General features: G+C 47.1%; 1 protein-coding gene across 1 annotated transcript in view; it reads right to left on the reverse strand.

Moving 5' to 3' along the window:
* LOC119383129 (paired box protein Pax-6-like) overlaps nucleotides 1-24,907 on the reverse strand; it is an 84,310-nt gene that overhangs the window by 13,400 nt on the left and 46,003 nt on the right. The window contains exons 2-4 of the mRNA XM_049412425.1: nucleotides 19,605-19,770; nucleotides 18,507-18,687; nucleotides 7,015-7,273 (exon numbers count right to left, since the gene is read on the reverse strand). Coding sequence (XP_049268382.1) covers nucleotides 7,015-7,273; nucleotides 18,507-18,687; nucleotides 19,605-19,770 — 606 coding nt within the window. The remainder of the gene's footprint in view (nucleotides 1-7,014; nucleotides 7,274-18,506; nucleotides 18,688-19,604; nucleotides 19,771-24,907) is intronic.

Genomic DNA, 24,907 nt, shown 5'->3' on the forward strand with positions numbered 1-24,907 from the left:
AAGGAATTGGGGTTGTGGGGAGAAACACTACATTAGAGAGTTTTAGCAAGTTACGGAAATACGGTACGCAAATACGCTACCGTGTGACGGTACCGCTCCTCCTTTCCAGGTCGTCGACCTTTTGCCGGTGAAGGCACCCATACACCACAAAAGCTTTTTCAAAAATTACTGTGGGGTTGTCACGCCTCATTGTTGCCCGTCAGCCTACGCATTGTTAACGAGACACCTGTCGCTTGGGGTACGCATTGTCACTGGAACGGGGAGCGGCAAAAGCACAACCAGCGGGAAAGGAGGAACGCTACCGTACTGCCTTACCGTATTTGCGTACCGTATTTCCGTAACTTGCTAAAACTCTCTATTGATAAACTCAACTCACCGAAGCTTCTGTGCCTTTGTATAAAACTGCTTGCTGCAGGGTCTTGTGCTTTAAACACAAGTAACATTCCCCAGGCCCTCTACAGCGGTGCACATACCTATACTACTATAAGATGCGCAGTTTTAATACATCACACAGCTCATAAGACGAAGCGGAAAGGTACACACACGGCGCGCAGGCTGGGCACTTGACAACACAAATAGCACAGCTTACTGCAAGGCTATTGAAATGCCGTGCACTTCAGTCTCTTGCCGGCGTGATAACTATACGTAATCTCCACGATGAATGAAACAGTTTCCCCTTAACTGCTCGTGGTGGCGTCGTGCTATCTGACGAATATAAAAAAAAAAAGGATTGCCGGCCAGAAGTGTTGGAGGATAACAGTTCCAGCTATTCCGTGAGCGTCAGAGAATACCAGAGAGTACTCGGTGAGCAGAATCAAAGACTCAACGTAGACGAGAACCACAGAATAACAACAGTCTATAGTGACAAAGGCCAAAGCTGTTTGCGTTCGCCTCGTTGGCTGAGTTGTCCACGTGACATTTCAGTATACTCGTGTGTATGTGTGTTGCAGCTTCCTTGGTGTTCAAACAGTCATTGTCACTCTTTCATGTTTCATTGGTACATTAGTGTATACGACTGGCTGCTTTTCTTTGGCGTGCTTGTCCGCGTAATAGATAGCACGGGTGTGAATGGCATCTACTTGGTCATAACCCTCGCGTATTTGCGTGCACAGTTTTCTATATCTATCCGCTTGTATACACACAAATGCCGAGGCGCCAGCGTGCAGAGTGATTATACATGGCGCACGCAGTTGACAGGTGGGTCGCGGTGTCTCCGATCTGTGACGACCACGACGACCGCGGCGCGGGACACTAGTCGGGACTGGAGGGTCGCGGGGATGGGTGATTTTGACGAGAGCCGAGGGTGCGTCCCGTTTTTTGACGGACGGGCCACCCGGAGGGCCGACGCATCGCGGGAAGAAGCGGCACGCTAGAAGAACGACGCAGTCTCCTTTCATCGCTTGTGCGTCACCTTCCGTGGGAGCCGCGCACACTTGCCGACGCACATCCCGAACACGGGAAAGCAAACAGCCGTACAAAGCGGGTCCGAGGCGACCTCCAACGGCGCATTTGTTCTCCCTTGTCTGATCCGAGAAGCGGAGGACAGTCCTCCGAATAAAGGGAGAAGAAAGACACGCCGACTCCCTCTTTTAATCTGTTTGCGTTTTGCCCGACGTTTTCCTTTTCTTTGTGTTCCTTTTTCACAGTCTTCGTCGTCCAGCCGTTTTCGTGTGGCACCCCCCCTCCCCCCCTCCCCCCTTTACTCCACCTCTCCCGGCCCTCAGTAGCAGCGCGGCTTTGACGTTTCCGACGATCACGCTGTGTGTTCTTCCCCGTGGATTTCTACGACGGGACTGTCGTCGCTTGTGGCGGCGGCAAACATCCACACATCCATGCATGTGGGAGATCGAGATGCTGTATGCACACACACACACACACACACACACACACACACACACACACACACACACACACACACACACACACACACACACACACACACACACACACACACACACACACACACACACACACACACACACACACACACCACACACACACACACACACACACACACACACACACACACACACACTGCGTATAAGGCATCCGCGCACGTGCAGTGCATGGGTGTCTCGCGAACGTTTTGAATCGTGCGTCCTGCCAAATTTGACGCAGCCTCGAAGCTTTCGGCGTCCGTCCGGAAAAATAGCGCTTTCTCAAACGCTCGCGGCGAGTCGCCGCGCACTTTATACTCGCCTCGATTTTAGGAATAAAGGGCGCTCCCAACGCAGGGGAGCCGCAATGACGTCCCGCTGCGAACATTTGTGCGCACCTTGCGAAGTGAAGATGGCGAAAACGGGAAGAATTCTTTTCTGCACTTTACTTCGGTACCTTAGTACCTCTTCTCTCTAAGCAGAGAGAGGTTTACCCTGGGCTTTCGAATGTGGCACGGGAATTGTGGTTTCTTTTTGAAGAGCGCGCGGGGCATTTTGTTTTGTTACGACCCAGGGTGAGCGAAGCGGGGAAGCACACTCGTGATTTGAGAATAAAACGTCCTTGTGTATGCGCTTGAGTGACATTTATGTGTAACCCCGCGGCGCACAGTCAAGCACTCAGACCGCGGCTTTATTATCCGTGAATTGCTCTGCGTGTGTCCTCCGCCGCCTTTCGGGGCACCACGAGTGGTGCGTATATACATACGCGAGGTCAAGCACACGCGTGCACATATATCTGTGCGGACGTCGCAGGTGCGAGTTGCCACATGGAGCTATATAGCGGATCAGAAAGTGAAGCCTTCCCATGCAAATACACGAGGTAGACGAGGTTAAGTGTTGAGCATATTACGAAGTGAACCAGTGCTCAGGAGAGCACATGACCGTGCGCTTCTCTCTGTCGAATGTGCATTGGTTTAATAAGATTCTTGGGTTTTGCGTACCACTTTCACGATATGATTATAACGCACGCCGTAACTTTGAGGGACTGCGGATTATTCTTGAGCAACTGGAGTTCTCAGATACGCATTTAAGCCTAAGTAAGCGGAATCGACTTTAGAATTATTCGTGGAAAGTGTTCTCGCGCGTAATGAGAGTGTAACGATGTGCTCGTTTTGGATTTTTTTTCAACACTTCTCACCCTGTGCCTAGCCAAATATTTCAAATAAAGATGCTTCTAATCTACACCCAACATTATAAGAGTTAGTCCTTAACTTATGCGCCTTCCTTTTATCTTATGGCGGAAAAAGGGTCTTTCCTTACTCTGACATAACTTAAAAACACGCTTTCCGCTTCGGTGTTAGAGAGTGATAATTTAAGAACCGGAAGTTTCTTGGGGTACAACACATGCTGCTACTATCGCAGTCTTGAAACCGTCTATACGGAACAGTGTTTCCCCAATGTTTCCCCTTTCCCAAATGAGCAGGCAGGCGTTGTGCCCCTTTAGGTGGCCGTTGTCAGCCTGTTCCCTCCCTATTTCCTCTGTGTCTTCGTGTTTTCTATGCATCCAAACCAAATAATAATAATAATTCACAGCCAATCGAGTCCGTTGTCTGCTTCCCTTTCATGAGTTCGTCGTTTTTTGCGCTATACTCTTTTAGTGTTCATGCATTGAGCAAAAATGATACACGCTTTCAGTGTTACTCTGTTCATGCATGCAAAAAACAATGTTGCTGCACCATTAAAAACCGATGACGCCAACACCGGAATTTCTGCGAAATGAGCTCTTTACGTTTTTATATATAAAAAAACCTAATGCCTGTTCCTTTGTGCTTGTTTATGTGTGTTCGTCGTGCATCATGTGCATAAGTGCACGGTTAGTGAACTAAGCAAATTTCCTCACACATACAAAAAAAACTGAAAGCTGCTGCAACCTTGGCACGCGTTCTTCTGTGTTATCCGATATAGGGTCCTCAGTTTCGGCGACATCAATGGTCACGCCGGGCCGGTCGTTTTCTATGACTGTCTACGATGCATATAAACCTACATGCGGTTAAGTTGCACTTACAGGAGGGGCCTTTTCGACCAACGCGCGGCTTTTTTATACTCCTATATTTTTTTCCCTTCAAGGTACTTTTGAGGTAAAATAAAAAAGAACACTTATTCCGGATTAAGGTTTCGAAAAGGCCCTCACTATATCTCTTTCAGCGTTTTTTTTTTTTCCTCCACAATAAAGAATGGGCACAACTCAAACACTCGAAGCCGACGTTGTGAGCCGCCGTAAACCTTGTCTAAGTGACCTTCCTGCTTACCGCAAAAAACCGCAAAGCCAAGCAGACTTCGGAACGGTCAAACCGGAAACGACCTGCATATCCTCGGTCGATCGACCACCTATGGTACTACTCTTCAATGGGCGGCTGTAAATACGGCGCATACGTGTTAGTTTCTATAGCGGTGGCTTTAAAAACCGTCGAAAGAATGACCCCCTTCCCGAGACCACCCCAAATGTCCTTTATGGGCGAAGTTATAATCTTTACTTCTAGTTCACTTCTTTTTAGGCCGTTCATAAAGGCTTATACCGTAATCTTTATGTTGTTACTATTGTTGCTTTTGTTGTTACTGATTTTTTTTTTTTTTTTTTTGCTAACTTCTGGTAGGTGAATCTGCCAGAAGAAAGAAATCATAGCAAACTTTATGATGCGCTAAATACATTGTTCGAATGTTCTTAGCGACGAAAGACAACTTTCCACGAGTCGTGCGTATATACGAGTGGCACTTAACTTTTGGCGCTGCACAAGCCATAATGTTGTACCTAACCGGACTGCTCGTTAAGCTATTGGCCGCGAGATCGAGCAGAGTCGCCGCCTGGCGGCTACTGGCTGAAGCGCGCCTAGTGTGGATTGCTCCTTGCGTCGTCTGCTAGCCACGTAGCGATTGCATGTGCACGTACGTCAGGCACGTTCTCAAAGGGCGGCTTGTTCTGTTGTGTTAGCGCGAGTTTAGCTGCTCGTACGTATACCTAACATGGTGTACAGAAGCAAATGGGCTTGCTCGGCTGCATGCGCATTGTAATAAGATCAGTGAGTGTGACTTTCGAGAGGGCTGTTTGTTGGTGTGGTACCCTTCGTTCGCTAGAATCATTTCCGTGTTGGTGCCGCTTTCTGGTTCAAGTGCACCCTAAAGTGCGCTTGGCATAGTCCCAAACATGAGGAGCATTAAACAGTGTGTGAAGGCAGCGTTTTAGCGACTCGTTGATAAACAAACATGAGGCTCTAGGCCATGCACTTTCGCGTTGTTGTTAGGTGTTGTTAGGTGTTAGGTATATAACTGCGGCACTGCAGTAGTTCATCGGTTATGCGACGAGCTTTAGTTGTGTTTAAGATGTCCTTTTATTGTAGGTCGTGGTCCTGCTTCAGCGAAATATTTCTATCAAGTGAAGTCTGCCACTTCGGCATTCAAGCTGTCCCCTAAAAAAACAGACAATGGAATGACACGGCAGTGAAAAAACGGAGTTGCCGCGCGCAATTTTAACTTGGGGCGAAATTTACGCAGAACCACCCGTGTGTTTAGATTTAGGTACGCTTTGAAGAACCCAGATGTTCAAAATTAATCCCGACGGTGTGCCTTACATTTCAGTCGTATAATTTCACGCAAAACCTCATCCTTTTTTTTTTACATTATCTTGAGCTTTCGTGTTGAGTTGTTATAAATTGATGGATGGCGGCGAACATTATTTGTTTAAAAAAAAGACACTTATTCCATAAAATAACCGGACCTTTGTTGCATCACTGTCGTGCATGTAATCAATCGATGAAAGCTCTGTGCTAAACTCTAACCTTTTTATTCTGTTACTGGGGCAAGAACAAGTGCATACGCGTTGAACGTCTCCGTGGCGCTAAAGCGCTGTCGATCACGTAGCTTTCCTGACTAAACTTTTCAACTGTCCTACATTTCATAGAGAACTGAACAACAATAATAAAAAAATGCGTATTCGCGCGAGCAGTGCTCATTGCACAGGAATATGGGCTGGTATGCAAATGAACAAGAAGTAAACATTTAAGTAGTTCAGTCGTGCTACAGCTGTGTACACATAACACAAGCCTAACACGTACAGAGAAAACAACCAAAAACGTCATAAAGTGCGTAAGCGCAGACTGTCATCCAGGGCGAGCATCCCTTTCATCGGCAGATTGCGCTTCTCTCACTAGTAATAGTAACATTGGATGACCTTCGTGCATCGATTCAACCATGAAGAGCGGATATATTACCAGTAAGCTGCAATCAACAGATTTTATTCGCATAGAATCGACTCAAACCGCTCACAACGAAGCGCCGCTGTGTGCATTTCTATACGCGCCTCCGACGGTCTCTCCACACTAACGCGGCGACGGTGCTGCCACTTATAGGTCGATCTCACGGCCAATAGGTGAACAGTGGTGAGGTTTAGCAGCGTATTCGATAATCATAACAATAGTCCATAGGATAATTACATTTAGCGCGAAAGAGGCGGAGAGAGAACGAACGGGGATACAGTGCTTATAGGATTGCTTATGAGAAAAGGGCCATGCTTAACGACAATGCCGCTCTAGAAATAAGTACATGGAGTATATAGTATATAACGCCTTGTCTACTTCTCTAATACTCCTCCATAGTTTTTGCGCTGATCTTGTTGTGAAACATGCGCCCATCCCAAGTTCCCAATCACGCCCATGTCACATTGCAGCTGTACTGAAGAGAGAGCCTTATTGGCCTAAAAGATTAAGGAGTTATGCGCGTTAAACGTGTTAACCGTCCTACATATATGCATGCAAGCCGATGTAGGCCTAAATTGCGGCTGAGAATTTAGGCTTAGAATTTAGGCTTAGCATTTAGGCTTACCAGTTAGACTTGGCATCTAGGCTCACCAGCGATATGAACGCGTTGCCGGCGAAAGAATGACGCAGGCGAAGGGGTCATGAAAACTCTGAAGGCGAGCCGCTCACGCGTATGCCGTTGCCGTTCAGCGTTTCGCCCCGATGTATGAGTGAGCCGTAACGTTCCGCGCACTATACACGGCGTATACAAACGACGCATCTTCCAAGCACTGTCGTGGACAATACTGTCACGCCGTCAAATCTACATGAAATGAACGACATCTCACCGGTGGCTTTGTTATGCTGCACCGCATGCAGCGTGGTCGAGGCTGCTGCGGCCGCCGCCACGGCCGCGGCCAGTGGACCCTGTGGTTGCGTGGGCGTCGGCTGCGCGGGCTGCCACGGACCCCAGCATGCGGCCGCCGCAGAGCTCAGCGGGGAGGCTCCGCTCAGCACGCGCAGCTTGTCGTACACGCCCTGCACGGCCGCCTGCTGCTGCTCCTTTTGCGCCGCCAGGTTGCGAAGCACCCGGTTGATGGAGGATACCTGCACAACAGAGGTGGGAAAATTAATCCATGAGTAATTAAGTTACATTACTACTTACGTTTCTAAACTTATTTAAACGTAACTAAATTACATGACATATTACAGCTGCGCGAAAGTAATGAGTCATGACTTAAATCACTATTACTTTTGAAAAGTAATGAAATTGTTTCAAAATTACTTTAACAAAAGTTCATCATTCATGCGCAACTGAAGAACACTTTATTTACAGCACATACACATCGAAATCTGAGATATCTTTCCACGCTTGAAGTTTGGCACTCAGATTCAGTCGTCTTTGTTATTTTACTTTCCTTTCTTGATCAATTTTTTATGCCATAAGGGACGCCATAACAGAATTTTAGACAAAAGTAATCGGAAAAGTGACGCGCAATTTTTTTGAAATCAAATTATATGCATTACTTAATTACCAACCCACAAAACTAATTCATTACATTGCGCCTCACAGTCAACTTTAATTCAATTAGCGCAGTTTCATTACTGCAATTTTATTATTGTCATGTCTGCTGCTCGGTCACTGTGAACGACACATGTGCGTTATCAAGGACGATATGAAACTGTGTGCTTTACGGAAAACTCAACGTACAGTGGGGATGGAAAGAAACGCGAACATAGCGGTATCGACATTCTCCGCTGTTTCGCATTTCTTTTCAAGCGGCTGTAGCCTGGACGGCAATAAAAAGCCACTATAGAGTCATCCATGGTACAATCAAGAACCATTCTTGCATCTTTTTATTGCCACCAAGGTCAGATCATGAAGAAAACAGCGTGCAGCGCTGTTCGCGTCTCTCTCTCTCTCCCCCCCCCCCCCCCCCCCCCCCCCCCGTACGTGTGGCATTGAAAACGTCTTGAAACTCGCGGCCTGTATCTGTTTCCTGCACCGCCTTCGATCAGTTGGGTTCACTGAAACAGTATGCTAATCCAACGACGCTAACAGTGAGATAACAGTTGAGATACTGATATGTTCTGTCAATTATACCACAGTAATGAGAGCGTTACTAATTTGCCCCGATCCTGGCTCTTCTATAGGTGCAGCACAGCAAAGACTACAGACGGTCTACAAGCGCTGCGCGGATGTTTGTAAACAAGGCGAAAAAGCGCGACCAAAGCTTCGTCTTCATCTCAAATCACAAATGGCTTGCAAGGCAGCCTCCTTTACGACTATACTCTACCAAGGCGTGCTTTTAAAAAAAAAAAATTGGTTCAGGTTTAACTCTTGTAAACCTAGTCATCACAAGCGAAAGGTATGTTTGGCTTGGTTTTGCAGACTTTGCGCGGTGTGTTTCGTTAAACCTTCGCCTGGTCACGTGGTACCGCAGCAACGAGGCTCACAGCGAGCGCAGCTGCAACGCCTCTTCGCAGCGGATCATGTGACGCGACGTCATGCCTGCCCGCACTTGCGATCTGGCGGCACAAGGTCAATGCGACGGGATGAATGACCTTGGGAGACATGGTGTAGTAGAGCTTTCGCTCTAAAAAAGAAGAAAAAAAAAAGAAGAATAAAAGAATTAAACTTTCGGGATAATTGTCTTTCAGATAACGTTCTTTCAGCGTCATGTCTGTCTGTGCGTTTGTTGGGGCGTGCACAGGCGTGCGCAGGGTTCCCCTTCAGGGGGGGGGGCGAAGATTCGTCGCAGCGCCCCCCTCCCAATTATGTCAATGTATGGCGCTGACATTGCGCCCCCCCCTCGAGTCGCAGCGCCCCCCCCCCCTATTACGTCAGTGTGTGGGGCTGACCTTGCGCCCCCCCTCCTAGGTCAATAGGGGGGCGCCCCCCCCCCCTGCCCCCTCTGTGCGCACGCCTATGAGGGCGTGGGTACCTCAGAACTTTTTGTAGGAGCTGAACGCGAGCGCCGCAAGAGGACACTACAGGCCCTCAGCCATCGCAAAGGCTTTCCTTCCTAAGTGCTTTCTTGGTGTTGGACGCTTGACTTCGCTAATATATATGTCTATGTACTTCTCTCTTATACGAACAGTTCCATATAGCGTGCTAACATTTTTACAAATACGGGCCCGGATTTCTTTCGGGTACAAGTGCGTTACTCGCTCTATCGTTCTTGCTTGGTCTGTGAGAGATTCAGTTTGCGTAAGGGAGTTACTTAATCGGAGAATTGGCAACATGCCCTTCACGAACACGGACACTCTCGACTTAACGTATCGAATACCGCGCAGCATCCGCTTCTGTGTGCGTGGGCTATAGACACGTCCGCCGGTGCAAATGATGATGCATAGGGTAGCGTGAGACTCTAGCCGGTTTCAAAGCGAAAATTAACGCCGAAACGACGAGTCGATTGCAGCGTCCGTGCTTTGTCACGAGACGCTGGCTGGTTGCGCAAACTGAGCCGCCCTGCATGTAATTACAACGCCTCCGCCTCACAATGCAATCATCACGCGATAGCTAGGTGAACCTGTTTTGTCTTAGTTTCTTTATGCCCGCAAGAACGGTTCTGTATACGAAGAAAGGGTAGACGACGGCGAGGCGGCAATGGCAGCGGATGTCCGTGAGACATTATTATGCATAATCATTCGAGCGTCTACAGGTAACGTTCACCGCAGCGGTGACGAGAACACGCGCGTCTTGTGAATGTGAGGTATAACATGCAGAAGATATTCTCATGCAGTTATCATTAAAGTAAACTTCATCATCAGCGCTACATCCGTCGCCGTAGCCACCGTTGTCGTCGGTGTAGGGATTACATGCTCAGCAGAACCTTCGGCTACAGATATAGTAACTTATAGGGTCAATGTCGTGGACAAACAGACACAAAGAAAAAAAATGAAAAGCGCCTGTCGGCCGCATTGCCATAAGTTCATTAGCACAGTCTGAAGGCAAGGCAAGCGAGCCTCGAAAGTCAGACCTTTTTAAACATGCAGCAATGCCCAGACAAAAAAAAAAACAAAAAGAACAATCAGATTACTAACACAACAGAAAGTTGGTGCTGATGGCTCCGGAAACACGAGCGCTGCCTCTCGACGATAACAGAATTTGTCAACGAAAAGTTTCCACCTCTGCATCGTCTGCGTTGTGAAAGCACGGCGGGAATAACCAAGACGTGTCTATACACGTGAAAGAAGGAAAACAGGAGAGAGAGGAAAGGCAGGGATGTTAACCAGTTTAGCATAACCGGTGTGCTAACCGGCTCGAGCTTGAGCTGCGCACCTTCTCGGCCCGTGGCAAGACAACGGTTGTGCGATGCGCAACACAAGAGCGCTGTTGGTGTTCTTGAAGAACACTCGACTTAACCAAAGTTTGTGAATGGCTCTTTTGTGTATATATATATGTGCGTTTGTGACTGTACGTATACCATTTGTGTGTATATGTGATCATGGTATATACCATAGTCATCACCCGACACCTGGAGTAGCAAGCCAGGCGACAAACCAGGCTAACATCTCCGCGATTTTCATTAAAGATTATTATCTCTCTCTAACCTGAACTGGTATACCCTCTACGTGAAGGAAGTAAAAAAGTCACAAGGTCCCTTACGCGTTCGATGACTCGAAGGCGACAGCCATCTTCTCTTTCTTTTCATTCGATTGCATAGGTTGGCAAAAAATGTGGAGCTCACTGAGACTCACTGAACAAGTATATTTTGCGCTTAGGGCTCGCTCGGACTCAAAACTCACTAACATTTTCCTCAACCGGACTCACTCAGACTCAGACTCACTAAAAATTTTCTCAACTACTCGTTCGGACTCAGACTCACCAAGTCACTCAGACTCACGGCTCGATCTGAGTCCGAGTGAGTCAACTTATCAGTGAGTTGGCCCACCTATGGTTGATTGTATTGGCCACCCCCCTTCCCCCCCGTCCCACCTCTTCTTCCCCTGAGAAGCTTTCTACACCTCATGCGGTGTTGCACTATATGATGATGAAAACGTTCCTTTAGAGAGGCCCTTTCTTGGCCAAGCGACGATACCATGCGATGACGTCGTCATAGGACGTCATCCTACATGACGTCGGGGTGATGTCATAACGTCACAATATTTTCGATCGTGACGTCATCATGACCTCACCTGTGAACACGGGACTTCTTGCATAGTTCGTGTTCACGTCGGCGGTCACTTCTCGCACTTGATGAGGCATCTAAGGCTCTCGCATTAATATTGTCCTTCGATACAATTTATCCACCTACCGCACTCCGTATGTCATTTCGTTCGTTGTTTTCCTTCGTTTGTTACCAATACCGCTATGGTACAACATATAAAAATCGCGTGTTAACCTGTGTGAATGCCTCGCGCCTCTTATGATTCGCATTAGTTTGAGCCGGTGTATACTTCCAGGGCAGGTTAGTTTGTTAATAGACGCTCCTTTCAATCTTTCTATGTATACGAGTGTGCTTGCAGCCATTTCTCACCCATATTAATTTCACAGCTTACAACCTATGAGCATCAAATACAGCGAGATTCCTTTTCAAGCGAAGCTCGTATTGACTGGCATCTGTCTGTAGGTAGTGGTATTCAAAAAAAAAAAAAAAAGAAAAACCATCCTCACCCACAAAAAACCTTCCGCATCCACAGCTGGCGCGCGAGCACCAAAAAAACAATAAAAACAAAATAAATTTTCTTTCTGGGGCTGGGGTTTGAATCCGGGTCCCCGCTGACCGAAAGCGAGTGCCTTGAACGCTAGACCACGTAACCCTTTTTTTTATTTATTAATTTCCATACGTTGGACACACTTTCCCACCGCACTACTTTCGGCGTGCGGTTGAGATTACAAAGCTTTCATTTTGACCAGAGCATCCATCAATAACGACCCTTCTTCGTCATATTCCAAACTCCGAAACACTTCGCGTATAGTCTGCTCACCAACTCGGGTAAAGTAAGAATTCACTGGTTTCGGATTTATGTCACAGTTTCTTACAGCCATGCGGTTTCTCCAGATACTGTGAAGGCCGAGGAGAAAGAACATGTCATGAGGCACACTGCCTTGACCTGTAGCTAAATAACGAATACCGTGGGGCGTGAGCAGTAATTCTTTTTTAAGGATTCTTTGCATAATATCCCAAAAGAAAACCGGACTTCAACAGTCCACAGACACATGTTCTGTAGATTCAGGTTTCCTGCGAAGTATAATGCTTGCAAGAACTGAAGCATACGAATGCTTTCTACCGATGATGCAAAAAATCGATTGGGAAGCATGTATACACTTGCTGTGGGCGCTTCATTGGAATATTTAGTTTTCGCGGACGAAACATTATCTACTGGACAACGCGTAAGGTCAATATCAGGAATTGCACAGTTCAGGAAAATTCCGACTTCCGAACCGCGTTTCCTCGATCGTGTAATGGTCCTTTCGTTGATCCATTAGGCTGACGAATGCTGGAAAGAACATGAAAGGCGCCACGCCGATTCCGCCCGAAAACAACGTTCCGGGGATGACCGCTACCTACAAAGAAAGAAAGAAAGAAAGAAAGAAAGAAAGAAAGAAAGAAAGAAAGAAAGAAAGAAAGAAAGAAAGAAAGAAAGAAAGAAAGAAAGGAAGAAAGAAAGAAAGGAAGAAAGCAAGCAAGAAAGAAAGAAAGAAAGAAAGAAAGAAAGAAAGAAAGAAAGAAAGAAAGAAAGAAAGAAAGAAAGAAAGAAAGAAAGAAAGAAAGAAAGAAAGAAAGAAAGAAAGAAAGGCAGTACGTCCACGCCAACCCTCGCTTGCCTCCCTTTCTCCGATTGGGGAAGAGCTCCTGCATTTTATTTTCGCCCATATTAATTTCACAGCTCACAACCTATGGACATCAGATACAGCGAAATAAGTAATATGCTTGTCACGTTTTTTTGCAATTTTTTGCATATGCGCACGCTGTAGGTATGTGGTTGAAACGTTTGCTACATATAGCGCATGCAGGAACAAGTACATCCGTGACACATTAATCAGTTTTCTTCGTGAAGCCTCATTCTCTTCATGGAAACCAGCGCTAATAGACAGGACAGGAAAAAAAGTAACTACACGAACAGCACTTTGCTTATGTAGCTTCTTTGATTGCCATATTTTGTGCCCTGATTTTGGGATCATAAACCTAAAGCCCAGCAATTTATATCTTAGTGGAAACACTTTCGCGAGTCGTTTGGGAGCCTATCATTCATGTCGCATGCAGGTATCATCATTACCGTTGTCATGATCGTTATACAAGCGGCGCATAACAACGGATCATTTCTTACAAAAATAAAACTGAACTGTGGTGCTGCAACTTTCAACTCTGTATCGCAGGAGCAATTGGTACAGCATATGTATTTGTATAACCTTTCGTAATTGTGAGCGCCGCCACGGTGGTCTAGTGGTTGTGGCGCTCGACTGCTGACCCGCAGGTCGCGGGATCGAATCCCGGCCGCGGCGGCTGCATTTTCGATGGAGGCGAAAATGTTTCAGGCCCGTGTACTTAGATTTAGGTGCACGTTAAAGATCCCCAGGTGGTCGAAATTTCCGGAGCCCTCCACTACGGCGTCTCTCATAATCATATCTTGGTTTTGGGACGTTAAACCCCAGATATTATTATTTCGTAATTGTGATTTGCATATTTATCATATTCGTGAACATTGCGAACTGTTGCACTTATTGCGCAATACCTCGTTCAAACAAAGCCACGCGGCCGTTTTGAAGTAAGGTGAATTATGTTTACGCGAACTCGCTTGTATGTCCTGCATTTCCATGCTTTCATGGAAATGCGGGACAGTACTTTGATGGAAGATTTTGACGGAGGTGAAATGCTAGAGCTCCATGTACATATATAGGTGCACGTTAAAAGACCCCAGGAGGTCGAAATTTGAGGAACCGTCCACTACGACGTGCCTCATAATCATATCGTGGTTTTAGGACGTAAAATCCCAACAATTATTATACTATTATGCTCGCAGGCCTTTTAAACACCCATATCTCCATGGTTCCCTCCGGTAATTCTTTGCAGAAAATTGCCAGGCGTCGCCGAATGCAACACTCAGCGAGTTCGTCGATTTCACGACACCATATACTACACATTGCTCACAGAATATATAGACGACGTCAGAAGCTCCCTGGCTGATTAGAGTTACTGTGTATTGTTGCTATCCGTATATGTATCGATAGGGTAACCCCAGCTCTCCGTCCTTTGGTAACGCGCGCACGCACCTCAGCGACCGTTGTGACCATTTAAGCGGCATTTCCTGCAGCAGTCCTTAACAAGGCCCGTACAGGCGACAGCAGGCTCGGCGGCGTCGCCCGATCAATCTCCGCACGAGCGACCGGACCGTATTCCCCGAAACGCAACTGCCCTGAAATCCGCCACTCCCGAGCCGCGCTAACGAGGAGAAAACTTGTTACGGACTGTGAGCCAGCTTGTCATAAACAAACCCCTCCTACCTCCATCTAGAAGGGCAATGAGAAGAAACACACACACACACACACACACACACACGCGCACGCATGCACACATGGGAGCGCGCGCGCTGCCGATTTAAATCCTCGACTATCGCCGCAACGCAAGGCGCCAGGCCGCGACGCTCGCAGTAATGCGGAGAGGGCGAGCTTATAATTTATGCTCCGCGTTATGAGTCGGTCGGGGACACGGGCCGGACCATGTTTCGCGCACTCGGCCTCTCTGTACACTGCGGCCTGGACTTAAGGCGGTTGCTCCGAGCGCCCTCGGAACCCGCGCATACGCTGCGCTGTGCCGTAGTTCAGTACAGCGCGTTTATACGGGCTGTACTAAAGTGTATAGCGCCCGCTCGTGTACTGGTAAAGCTCAGGAGCTAATCAGAGTGCACCCACTGAGTGTACGTCCGAACTATGCATGTGTGTATAGTCATGAGCACTGTATGAATGGCAACAACGCGCTCGTTTTCAAGAATACAGCATTTTCAATATGGGGGTTCTATTCTGCATCGTGTTGGAACGCAGCCAGTAGCCTTCCTGTTCAACATTTTTTTTTCTCTCTATGAACATTATGTGTAGGGCAGGTGTCCTTTGCCGCTGGGGCTTTAATGTAATGTGGGTGTTCCCACTCTTTTTTTTTTTTTCTGACTAAGCATATACGAGCCTGCAGCTAGAGCACACATATGATGAGCTTTTCGATAGCATTCATTGTAAAATTCTGACCACAAATGTCGCTAATAATTTGTTCGCAGTTTCTGGAAGCTTGAAGTCTAGTACCGCCAACCACTGTCAAATAAAAGCATGCGCGTACTTACTTCCATGAAATGCTGCGCTTTCGACGCGAGGATTCAGCGGTGTTGATGTCAGCCTACTTTCCTATATACGGGGGATGAGACGATTCGTAGGCGTTTGGATTTACGGAAAATCCGGGTGCTGATTTTTCAACGATGAATTATACTAAAAGAATTTCCGGCGGACCGATGCAACTACTCCGAGTTGTAACCCCACCTCAGTGTATCTTACGAGACTGACACGAACACGGTCCACAGAGGATGTTTTTATTCCAAATATGCGCGATTGCGAAAGCGCGCATTGTTCAAATTACAGCTTTAATGACTCGAAATGAGGATTTGTTTTTCGCAGTGGGTTGACACGCCCTCCGTCTCGTAGCCAGGCTGCCACTAACGCTGCACGCAACTATAGAGCGAGACGGAACGCTGCGGATAGATGGGAGGAAGTGAGGGTGCAGGCGCATGCCAGGGCAGGCATCGAATGACGCGCAGCGCCTGCCACGGCTGCTTTAGCCCCGCCAAGCGAACGCACGCGAGCTAGCTCTCTTTCTCGGCCAACGAAACGAGCGGGGAAACTGCAGCGCGAGCCCGCAGTCCTGTGCCGCCGCGCGACGCCCTGTCGACGTCCAGGGAGCCTGCACCGGCGGCAGCCCTCCCCTCCAGGACTCCCGTCTCTTTCCCTCGTTCCTGCGCCGTCACCGCGTTGGGTCGGGCTGGCGCCACATCGCAACCAATTTTCCGCGCTGCTAAAGACAGGAGCGGATTAACGCTTTGCGTCCGCCGCCGCCACCGAGCTTCTCTTGCTGCCCCGGGGGAGAATTCGTCCGCCGCTGCTGCCGGGAGAAGAAGAGATACGCAAGCAGTGGTATTGGCGGTATTTCCATGCCCTCCTCCTCCACCACTTCTATTCCTCGAGATGGGATGATGCGCGCACGTGCGCGCTTGTGTGTGCGTGCCTTGTGGAGGGAGACGAGCGTTGCAGAGCAGGGCCAACGTGTCTGCGGCTGCCCCCGGGGTGCTTGCTCGCTGCCATCATGAATGGATGGATGGCGGAGGGAACGCTATGATTCGCTCGTTTGCGGCCAAAATGGGGAAGAGAAAGAAGCGGCGGTGGCGTGCCTAGTGCGCTTCTGCCGCTGTTCGCGAAGTTTATATATCGTCAGCTTTTCATTCTTCTCGCTTTTTTAATTTTTTTGCACTGGGATGGTTTCGTTGTTTCGCGTTTCTTTTGCTGGCGTGTCTGCGAATTACGTCAGTGCATGCAACGGTGTTCGTTAAAGCGGCATGTCCGTTCGCATGTCCTAGAAGCGGAATATTGAAATCGGTATAGCCTCTTCGTCGGCAGGGTTGACGACAATGAAGTAGTTATGACTGTCTGGTCGGGCCACCTGTTCATATATGTATAAGGATTGAGAGCTGTACAGATATCAACTACGTCTAATGTAAAAAGCTAAGTATTAAAGAAGTTTTGAAAAATTAGTAATGGGCAAGTAGAGACGGAGAGAAATTATTACGCCTGTACGCCTTATTTATTTATTTATTTATTTATTTATTTATTTATTTATTTATTTATTTATTTATTTATTTATTTATTTATTTTTACGATGAATCACTGTACAAACTAGCTCAGCTATCTGTCGTCCCAGAGTTTGGGCACGTGTTAGTACAGCAGAGCAATAATCTTTTTGCCTAAACGCTCTCTGTGCCTAATATAAAACACAACTTACGAGCTGTAGAGGACTTGCGTGTTGAGGAATATCTTCCCCGTCATGACTCGCCGTGTCACGAATAACCGCAGTGCGAGGCCTTCAGAAGCCCCGAGATGAACATCGATACAAGAACCGTGCGAGCGAACGCGCGCGGCACATTCGATTCTTCTGCTTGAGCAGCTCGCTTCACCGAAGCTTCGCACTGTGGTGCGATGGCGGCGTTCCTTGTCCATGCACCGCGGTCCTGCCCAGGTTTTTACTTTCTGCATAGCCGCGAAGCCACGCCGCCACGACAGTTCCTGAGGGAGCCGAGATAACGCGTCTGCGTGCGTGGCGGGAGCCTGCAGCATGCAGAAGCGACGTGGCCACCCCTGCTTATATGCTTCGAAGATAAGCGAGCCATCTTCCAGCTCCTATAGCGCGGGCAGCCTCCCCCCACCGTCAGTGGACTGTCAGTTACAGGCGAGCAGACAGGAGGTAGAATGTGTATGCATGTTCGGCTTGTGTTCTTTTGGGCATAAAAAATATAAATGGGCCCAATTCAAGCTGGTTTATACACCAACGTAGAACACATAATAGAGATTATTCTGCTATGACGCATGCATATATATATATATATATATATATATATATATACACACGTTAAGGAACGTCGACTCACTCCGCCACTCCCCCCCTTCCCACCGTGGCACGTATTTTCTTCCTTCTATAGAGTTAATTTACGGCTAAAAAAAGAAACGGTGCAACACTTCACAGTGGCTGCGCGTAATCGCGTGTATGGACACAGTTAAGGTCATCATAAACGGAGCGCACACCTGCATGCAAGGACGACATACCTTTCTGATAGGAATATAGACGAATTATGATGTTAATAATATCTGTGATTTTACGCGCCCAAACCACGATATGATTATATAAGGCACGCCGTAGGGGAGGGCTCCAGAAATTTCGACCGTCTGGTGCTCTTTAACGTGCACTGACATCGCGCAGTAGACGGGCTTTTAGCCTTTCGCCTCCTTGGAAATGAAACCGCGGCGGCCCGGATCGAAACCGTGACTTTCGGGTCAGCAGCCGAGCACTGTAACCACTGTATACCGGCGCGGCGGAGAATGGTTACGTGGTTTATCTTTGATAAAGGACAGTTCCCGGTCGAAACGTCAGAATAAATGTTTTTCACTGTAACCTTTATTCATAGATAGATAGATAGATAGATAGATAGATAGATAGATAGATAGATAGATAGATAGATAGATAGATAGATAGATAGATAGATAGATAGATAGATAGATAGATAGATAGATAGATAGATAGATAGATAGATAGATAGATAGATAGATAGATAGATAGATAGGATAAAAGTGCTGAGCAACACTCACACTGGGCACGTTGTCGCCGGAGCACATGCCTTCGGAGAGTAGCCGGTCTCGAATCTCCCAGGCGAAGATGGAGGGGCACTCGCGCTTGAACGCTGCAATCTTGCCCACGACGTCCGGGGTCGCCACGCGCGGCTTGCTGCCACCGATCGCTCGCGGCCGGATAGAGCCCGTCTCGTAGTACCTGCACAGTGTATACCTTGCTATATACACCACCGGACCTTATCGCGAGGCTGAAAGGGTTACCGTATAGAACGCATTATGTATCTCGTCAATCTTTTCGCGATTTTAATTTTTACTTCTCATTTCTAAATTGATTGATTGATTGATTGATTGATTGATTGATTGATTGATTGATTGATTGATTGATTGATTGATTGATTGATTGATTGATTGGTTGATTGATTGATTGATTGATTGACGCCGCTATAGCAAGCACCTATGTTTTTTTCCCTGCAGAGAGGCTCGAGACTTGCTACGCCACAAAGTAATCACAAGTGCCCGCATTGTAGCCACTTTGACGTCGCAATTATTTCGTGCTTTTACATTTTTACCTTTCTCAGTCTTTTCCTCACTTCAGGGTCGCTTAACCTGCCTATACATTTGCTATTTTTCTGTCTGTCTCTTTCTTGACATTCCGGTTTTGCTAATGTAATATCGCTAAGGAAGCACATGCAGCGTCAAGTGCAGTCCTCACCGAGTGGCTTCTAAGAAGTTTCGCTATGCCAGAAACGGAACAAAGAGAACATATTTTAAAATCCGTTTGAACATCTTCCTGGCGTTTACCGATATACTGAGGCTCTGGAGTGAAATTCTAAAACGACTTATCCTGGCAGTGGCGTATACTATGTCATGACTAATAAATGCACGCCGTCCAGTCGTGACGGTTGTCTCTGAACACTGCCTTCATGGACTGTCGCACGATTCGATCAAGCAGCGAAGGTGGGCGTGACGTAAAGAGCGGTGTGCAAACGCCATTGTTGTTTCTATCGCTGTTCACAAATTCGCATTAAGCATGCAAACGGAATATATAGTCCGCGTTACCGCTTAAACATACTTCGACGTGCCTTTTTGTGCCGATGCCGATGTTTTTAAACTGACCTTCCGAGTATCTTGGAGACGCATCCGTTGGAGACTTGGAGGATGCGCGAGATGTCACACGGCCGGGCCCCGGAGTGCGCCAGCTCGACGATCTTCTGTCGCGTCGAGTCCGGCAGTGGCCGCCCGTTGACATACACGCCTCCGAGCTGGTTGACGCCGCTGTGCCCTGCGAACGCGACACGACAAGAGGACACGGACGTTGCATGAAACGAAGCGAATTAATAACGTTGATTCACGTTTATAGAAGATAAGAGAAAGGAACAAACAGCAGCGCAAGAATGCATGCACATGAGAAACCATCTGTCCAAACTAAAAGGCCGATCGTCTTAAATTCTTCCGCCTAATCCGTTAGCCATAAAAGCTGCATGGCGCGATTAAGTTGCATTAATTGTGCACTGCTGTACATACATATGGGTCCACATATGTTCGGCTGATATGCTGAAGTTCGCTTAGTACAATGTTCAGTTAATTAACTAATTTAAGTGTTTAATTGTCGCATATGAGTCTGTACTCGGACTGATGTGCTCAGACGTGTCGTATTTGAGATAGGCTACAAATTTTTTACTCGAAGGTGTAGCCATAGATTTTTAACGAGGGGAGGGGGGGGGGGAGGCTGCCTGACCACCTTCCTAATGGAGCCCACCGTACAAAAAGTTTCGCTAAATCTCGTCAAACACAGCGGCGTGCTTGGACCCTGGGAAGCCAATTGGCAACCCTAAGTCAGGCCCGCCGAGCCGCTATAGCCAGTGGAGCCTTGGAAGAAGGGCCCCATGCACCCGCAATGAACCACTTTTTTTCTTTTTCACTAAATGTTGTTTCTCTCTCTAGCCGGAGTGGTTAGTTCTAAAAGCGATGCATATGCAAACCGATGATAGTTGGTCTGCCATTTTAATGGCAGACCAACCCGTCATAAGCATATTACTCTTCCAACACTAATTGCTTCAAATATTCATTTTTCCCTCTAACCATTTATGATTGGAACTCCCTGAAACGTACCCTAACCGCCGAATCATCTATTAAATTGTTTACAACTGCGATTGAAAGCGAATGGCTTGCCTCACAGAGAGCACTAACGACATTACAACATCAATAAGCCCGCTAAGCGATGAGTCTATGTCATGTTACTAATACATATATTTTCTCTGCTACTTCTATGAAGGTATTATTTTAAGCGACATTTTCTTCTATTAAGTATGTTGTTCATAAAATTTTTTGAATAATTTTTTCATTAGTATTGCGTGCTTGCTGAACATACGCTAAGTTACAAATGTATACCTTATCTTTTTGCAGTTGTTTTTAGCGATAATCTCACCGTTGATTTTGTTACTAAAATTGTCTTATTGCGTGTTCTTCTATCGCAATGTATAATATATGATTTTGTATGTCACTTTTTTTACTTTTTTTGTGATTTTAACCATATATGATTTTGCGTAAACATATATTATTTTTCACGTGCCTTCCCTGCTATAATCTCTGAAGAGATTGGCAGTATTGTTAAATAAATAAATAAATAAATAAATAAATAAATAAATAAATAAATAAATATCATCATGCAGGTCGGACAAAAGAGCATTTCTGCGAAACTTTTGTCTGTTTTGTTCTTGTATGTGATTTGTAAAAAGAGGAGTAAGCTGTATAAGTTATGCTTCGGCTTGTCTCACGGGCTGTATATATAGTATGTACAATCTAGTTAGGTTATCCTGTGAACATAGGAAACGAAGCAAAGGCGACCCGCGCAGAGCGGAAATAATTCACTAGGCGAGAATCAGCACACAGATCACACATTCGATATGAGAAGCTTTTTCTTTATCTCTCTCTCTGAAGAGCAGGTATCACGCGAACTATACGTGTGAATAAAAAAGAGAAAGAAAGGAGAGAACCAATAAGGCAGCTGTTATTTAAACCATGTCTACATACGCTAACCTGTGCCGTGAAACTGACGTAAAGAACAGCTGTGCCTGTTTCGTGGGAACGCACACGCAGACACGAAAGTGTTGACAGACCAGACCCACCCCGCCACATCATTTCAAATATCAACTCCTCGCAATTGAGCCTCATTACTTCTTACCGTTAGCAAGTAATCATCAGGTCGTATGCACAATGGTTCGCGCTCGGCCAAGGCCGATTTGTTACCATTTATTTTTCCCTTTCTTCTCAACCCCTTCCGGTTTTCTTATCTATGTTTTTTTTTTTAGGCATGCGCAATCCAAGGACCTCCCACAACGCCTGACCAGTTATATACAGTTGCACATTTTAACTGGCGTCGCCGTCGCGTCTCGTCCGCAGGTTCACAGATGCTAACTCGTGTGTCGCCAAAAACCGTGCATCCACATAACCAGAAACCGCCGCGTTCTTCGTTCTTCTCCTTGATCTCACGACGCTCACCGCAAGCGGTGGCGGCGACCTCCCGCGGCGTAGCCAAAAGGCTTCTTCTCCGTTCGAGGACCTTAATCTGCTAAGCCCTCTCGAGCGGAGCCATAGAGGCAGACACAGACACACACACACACACCGTGCGTTTTTGTCGTCATTGCTGCAGCCACAGGCCGTCGCCGCATCGTTGTCGGTGTGTACACCCCTGCCTTCCTTCGCGGTCGGCTTCCTTTTTTTAAAAAAAATGTACATTTTGTGTGTTTGTACGCACCCTCACGTATACAACGACGACGCGCCGCTGTAATTGGGGGCCCGACCGTGGCAGCGGGAGACGAAAAATGCGCCGCTTTTGTTGGGCGCTTCTCCCCCTCGATCCTCGACGATCCCGCGGCATGTATGGAGACCCATGCCCCGAGGTCGACCCTGTGACTCGATGATGTCAAACCTTTCGCCCCGCGGCCTGTTTGAGGGTGCGCAGGGAGTGCTTTCGCAGGTGCGGCATCCCTGGGTCGCGAGGTAGTGCTACTACAGAGCCGGAACTGCATTGATGCTCCATGGTGCCCTTCGCAACAACCGGAAGGAGCGAATTTCTTAAAACCTCGATTTTTTTTTTTATTTCGAAAGTTTGCCCAACGGCATGCACAGTTAAATATATATAAATGGAGGCCGGTTTCCGCAATCTTGTGAAGAAAAAAGAGCATAATGAATATAATGTTATACCCACACGGTACTGCGTGTATACACTCGATGGAGTCACTTATTGCAACAGCAACACGATCTCGTAGACAACGCCTGTCTTTTCGAGAACAACTCTGCGATTAGCCGCAACGTCGGGATCACTAAGTGTATATATATATATATATATACAATGAAGTGAACTCTAAGAACGGTGGTGTCTTTTCAGTGGTCGCTGTATGTGCAGCGGTTGCCTCGCAGTGATTGCAGCGATTTGCAATGATCATTTCGATAGACACTGCTATTCTGAGAAGTTGCGTGACGCGTATTTACACTGCAGCGATGAAAGTTGAGAATGTTGCGCGCCATCTCCGCTGTTTACTTGCTTAGTCCCTGAGTGCATAATAAACATTAATTTCCCGAGTTTTGTGCGACAAAGCCACTGTGAGGCATGCCGTAGTGGGGAAACTCAGAATCAAGTTTGCACATCCGTGCTTCTGTAACGTGCACCTCAATCAGTATATACACGTGATCTGCGGACAATTCAATCAAACGCAGCTCATGCGTGTCTCTTTTCCCGAGTCCTTCTCACAGCAGCGGCGGCGTGAAAGGGTCCCCTGGGTCCAGAACGGCAGGGCGACACGAAAAGCTAACAGCACGAAGGCAGCGAATCGAAAAACAAAAAACAAAATAAAAAGGACAAAGAAATAGAGCATGCGGCTGAGAGAAGCCGCACGACCCAAAGCGCCGCTTGCCATTGTGGTTAGCACAATGCTTGGCGGGGGCAGCTTTAATGCCGGGCAACCTCCAAAAGAACCGAAAACCGCGAAGGTGGAGGAGGAGAGACCGCATTGCCGCCTGTATACCTTTGGCCTCACCGAGTACCGCCCACACGGCCATCATTCGATGCGCGCGCGCACACACGCGCTCTACAGCGCCGAACTGGTCTATATACCGTATCAAACGCAGGCCTTCCTGCTCGGTGCGTGTGATCGCCCGTATATGCCTCGATCGTGTGTCTATAGGGCGTCTCAGATGAGGTTAGTACGTTTGCTCGTTCACGTATCTAATTAGTGTTCTTCAATTTATCTGAGAAATTACTACACGAAAGTTTCGCTGAGGGCGGGAGTTGACATGTGATTAAACACCGTGTAGTTCACATGACCGTATATCTGTACCGAGTGTTATTTTAGTTCGGTTAACGTGAACAGAGACATCGCATATACGTTTGTAATGAATATTGCCACGTGGCGATGAAAAATAATTCAACGCTGCTTATACTGCGTGCAAATAAGATATGTAGCCATTCATACGGCGAGCACATGCAGTCGTCGGCTGTCGAATCTGAATTCACAGGTTCAGCATGCGCCCGCTGTCTATGCATGATTTTTTCGTTGATTCCAGAATAAGCGCCGGTGCTTGAATACATCAGAAAATGTTTAAAGCACTATTCGCGACGCGGTCATCATGTGACCAAACGTGCTTCGTTTACCACAGAATTCGCTACAACGTCCAATAAATTTCGAAGGTGTGAAACAGCCATGGTTTGGTGAATTCAAGCACCGACGAAAAGCAAAACACCAGCGTTCATTGCAATATTACCACGTATATTGCGACGCCTTATGAAAGAAAATAGACATGATAGCCACCTTTTTAATGCTAATTTTTAAGCATAAATACACGGTTGCTTCCCGGCAATACCGCAACACCCAGAGGGAACGCCTGACATTGCCGACGGCCTGAGCATGGAGAAAATAGATGTGGATATCATGAAAGTGGGGCATGAGGTGAGAAGCAGGAGGAGGTAAAACTTTATTCGACCAAGGGATTCGGGCACGTACGTCCCAGGGTCCCCGCAGTATGTCGCGAGACTTTGACGATTGCGCTGGTGTAACAAAAGACAACTGTCTCAGAAATAGCGCGCGCGGCGTGGCGCTTCAAGTTATCGCAAGGTGCGCGGCGCATAACTGTTTTAGAGGCATTGAAGCCCCCCCCCCCCCCCCCCCCTTTTTTTACACTTTATTTATCGCTTTACTTACAAAAGTGTGCTGCACAGCAGTTTTCTTTCTTGACACAGAAACTCGGTATCTCACAGTGGTGTGATTTTCTTGAGATTTTTTTTCTTTGTTCGGGACATGAATTCAAAGACTCATGCGCGCAGATTTGTCTTATACGGGGGAATATACGGTATACGTGCGTTTCGAACGTCGCGTATGATACTTCTTTGAGCGTGCGTGTGCGGTGAAAAATACCAGGCT

Source organism: Rhipicephalus sanguineus, chromosome 2, assembly GCF_013339695.2.
Source record: "Rhipicephalus sanguineus isolate Rsan-2018 chromosome 2, BIME_Rsan_1.4, whole genome shotgun sequence".
Lineage (NCBI taxonomy): Eukaryota > Metazoa > Arthropoda > Arachnida > Ixodida > Ixodidae > Rhipicephalus > Rhipicephalus sanguineus.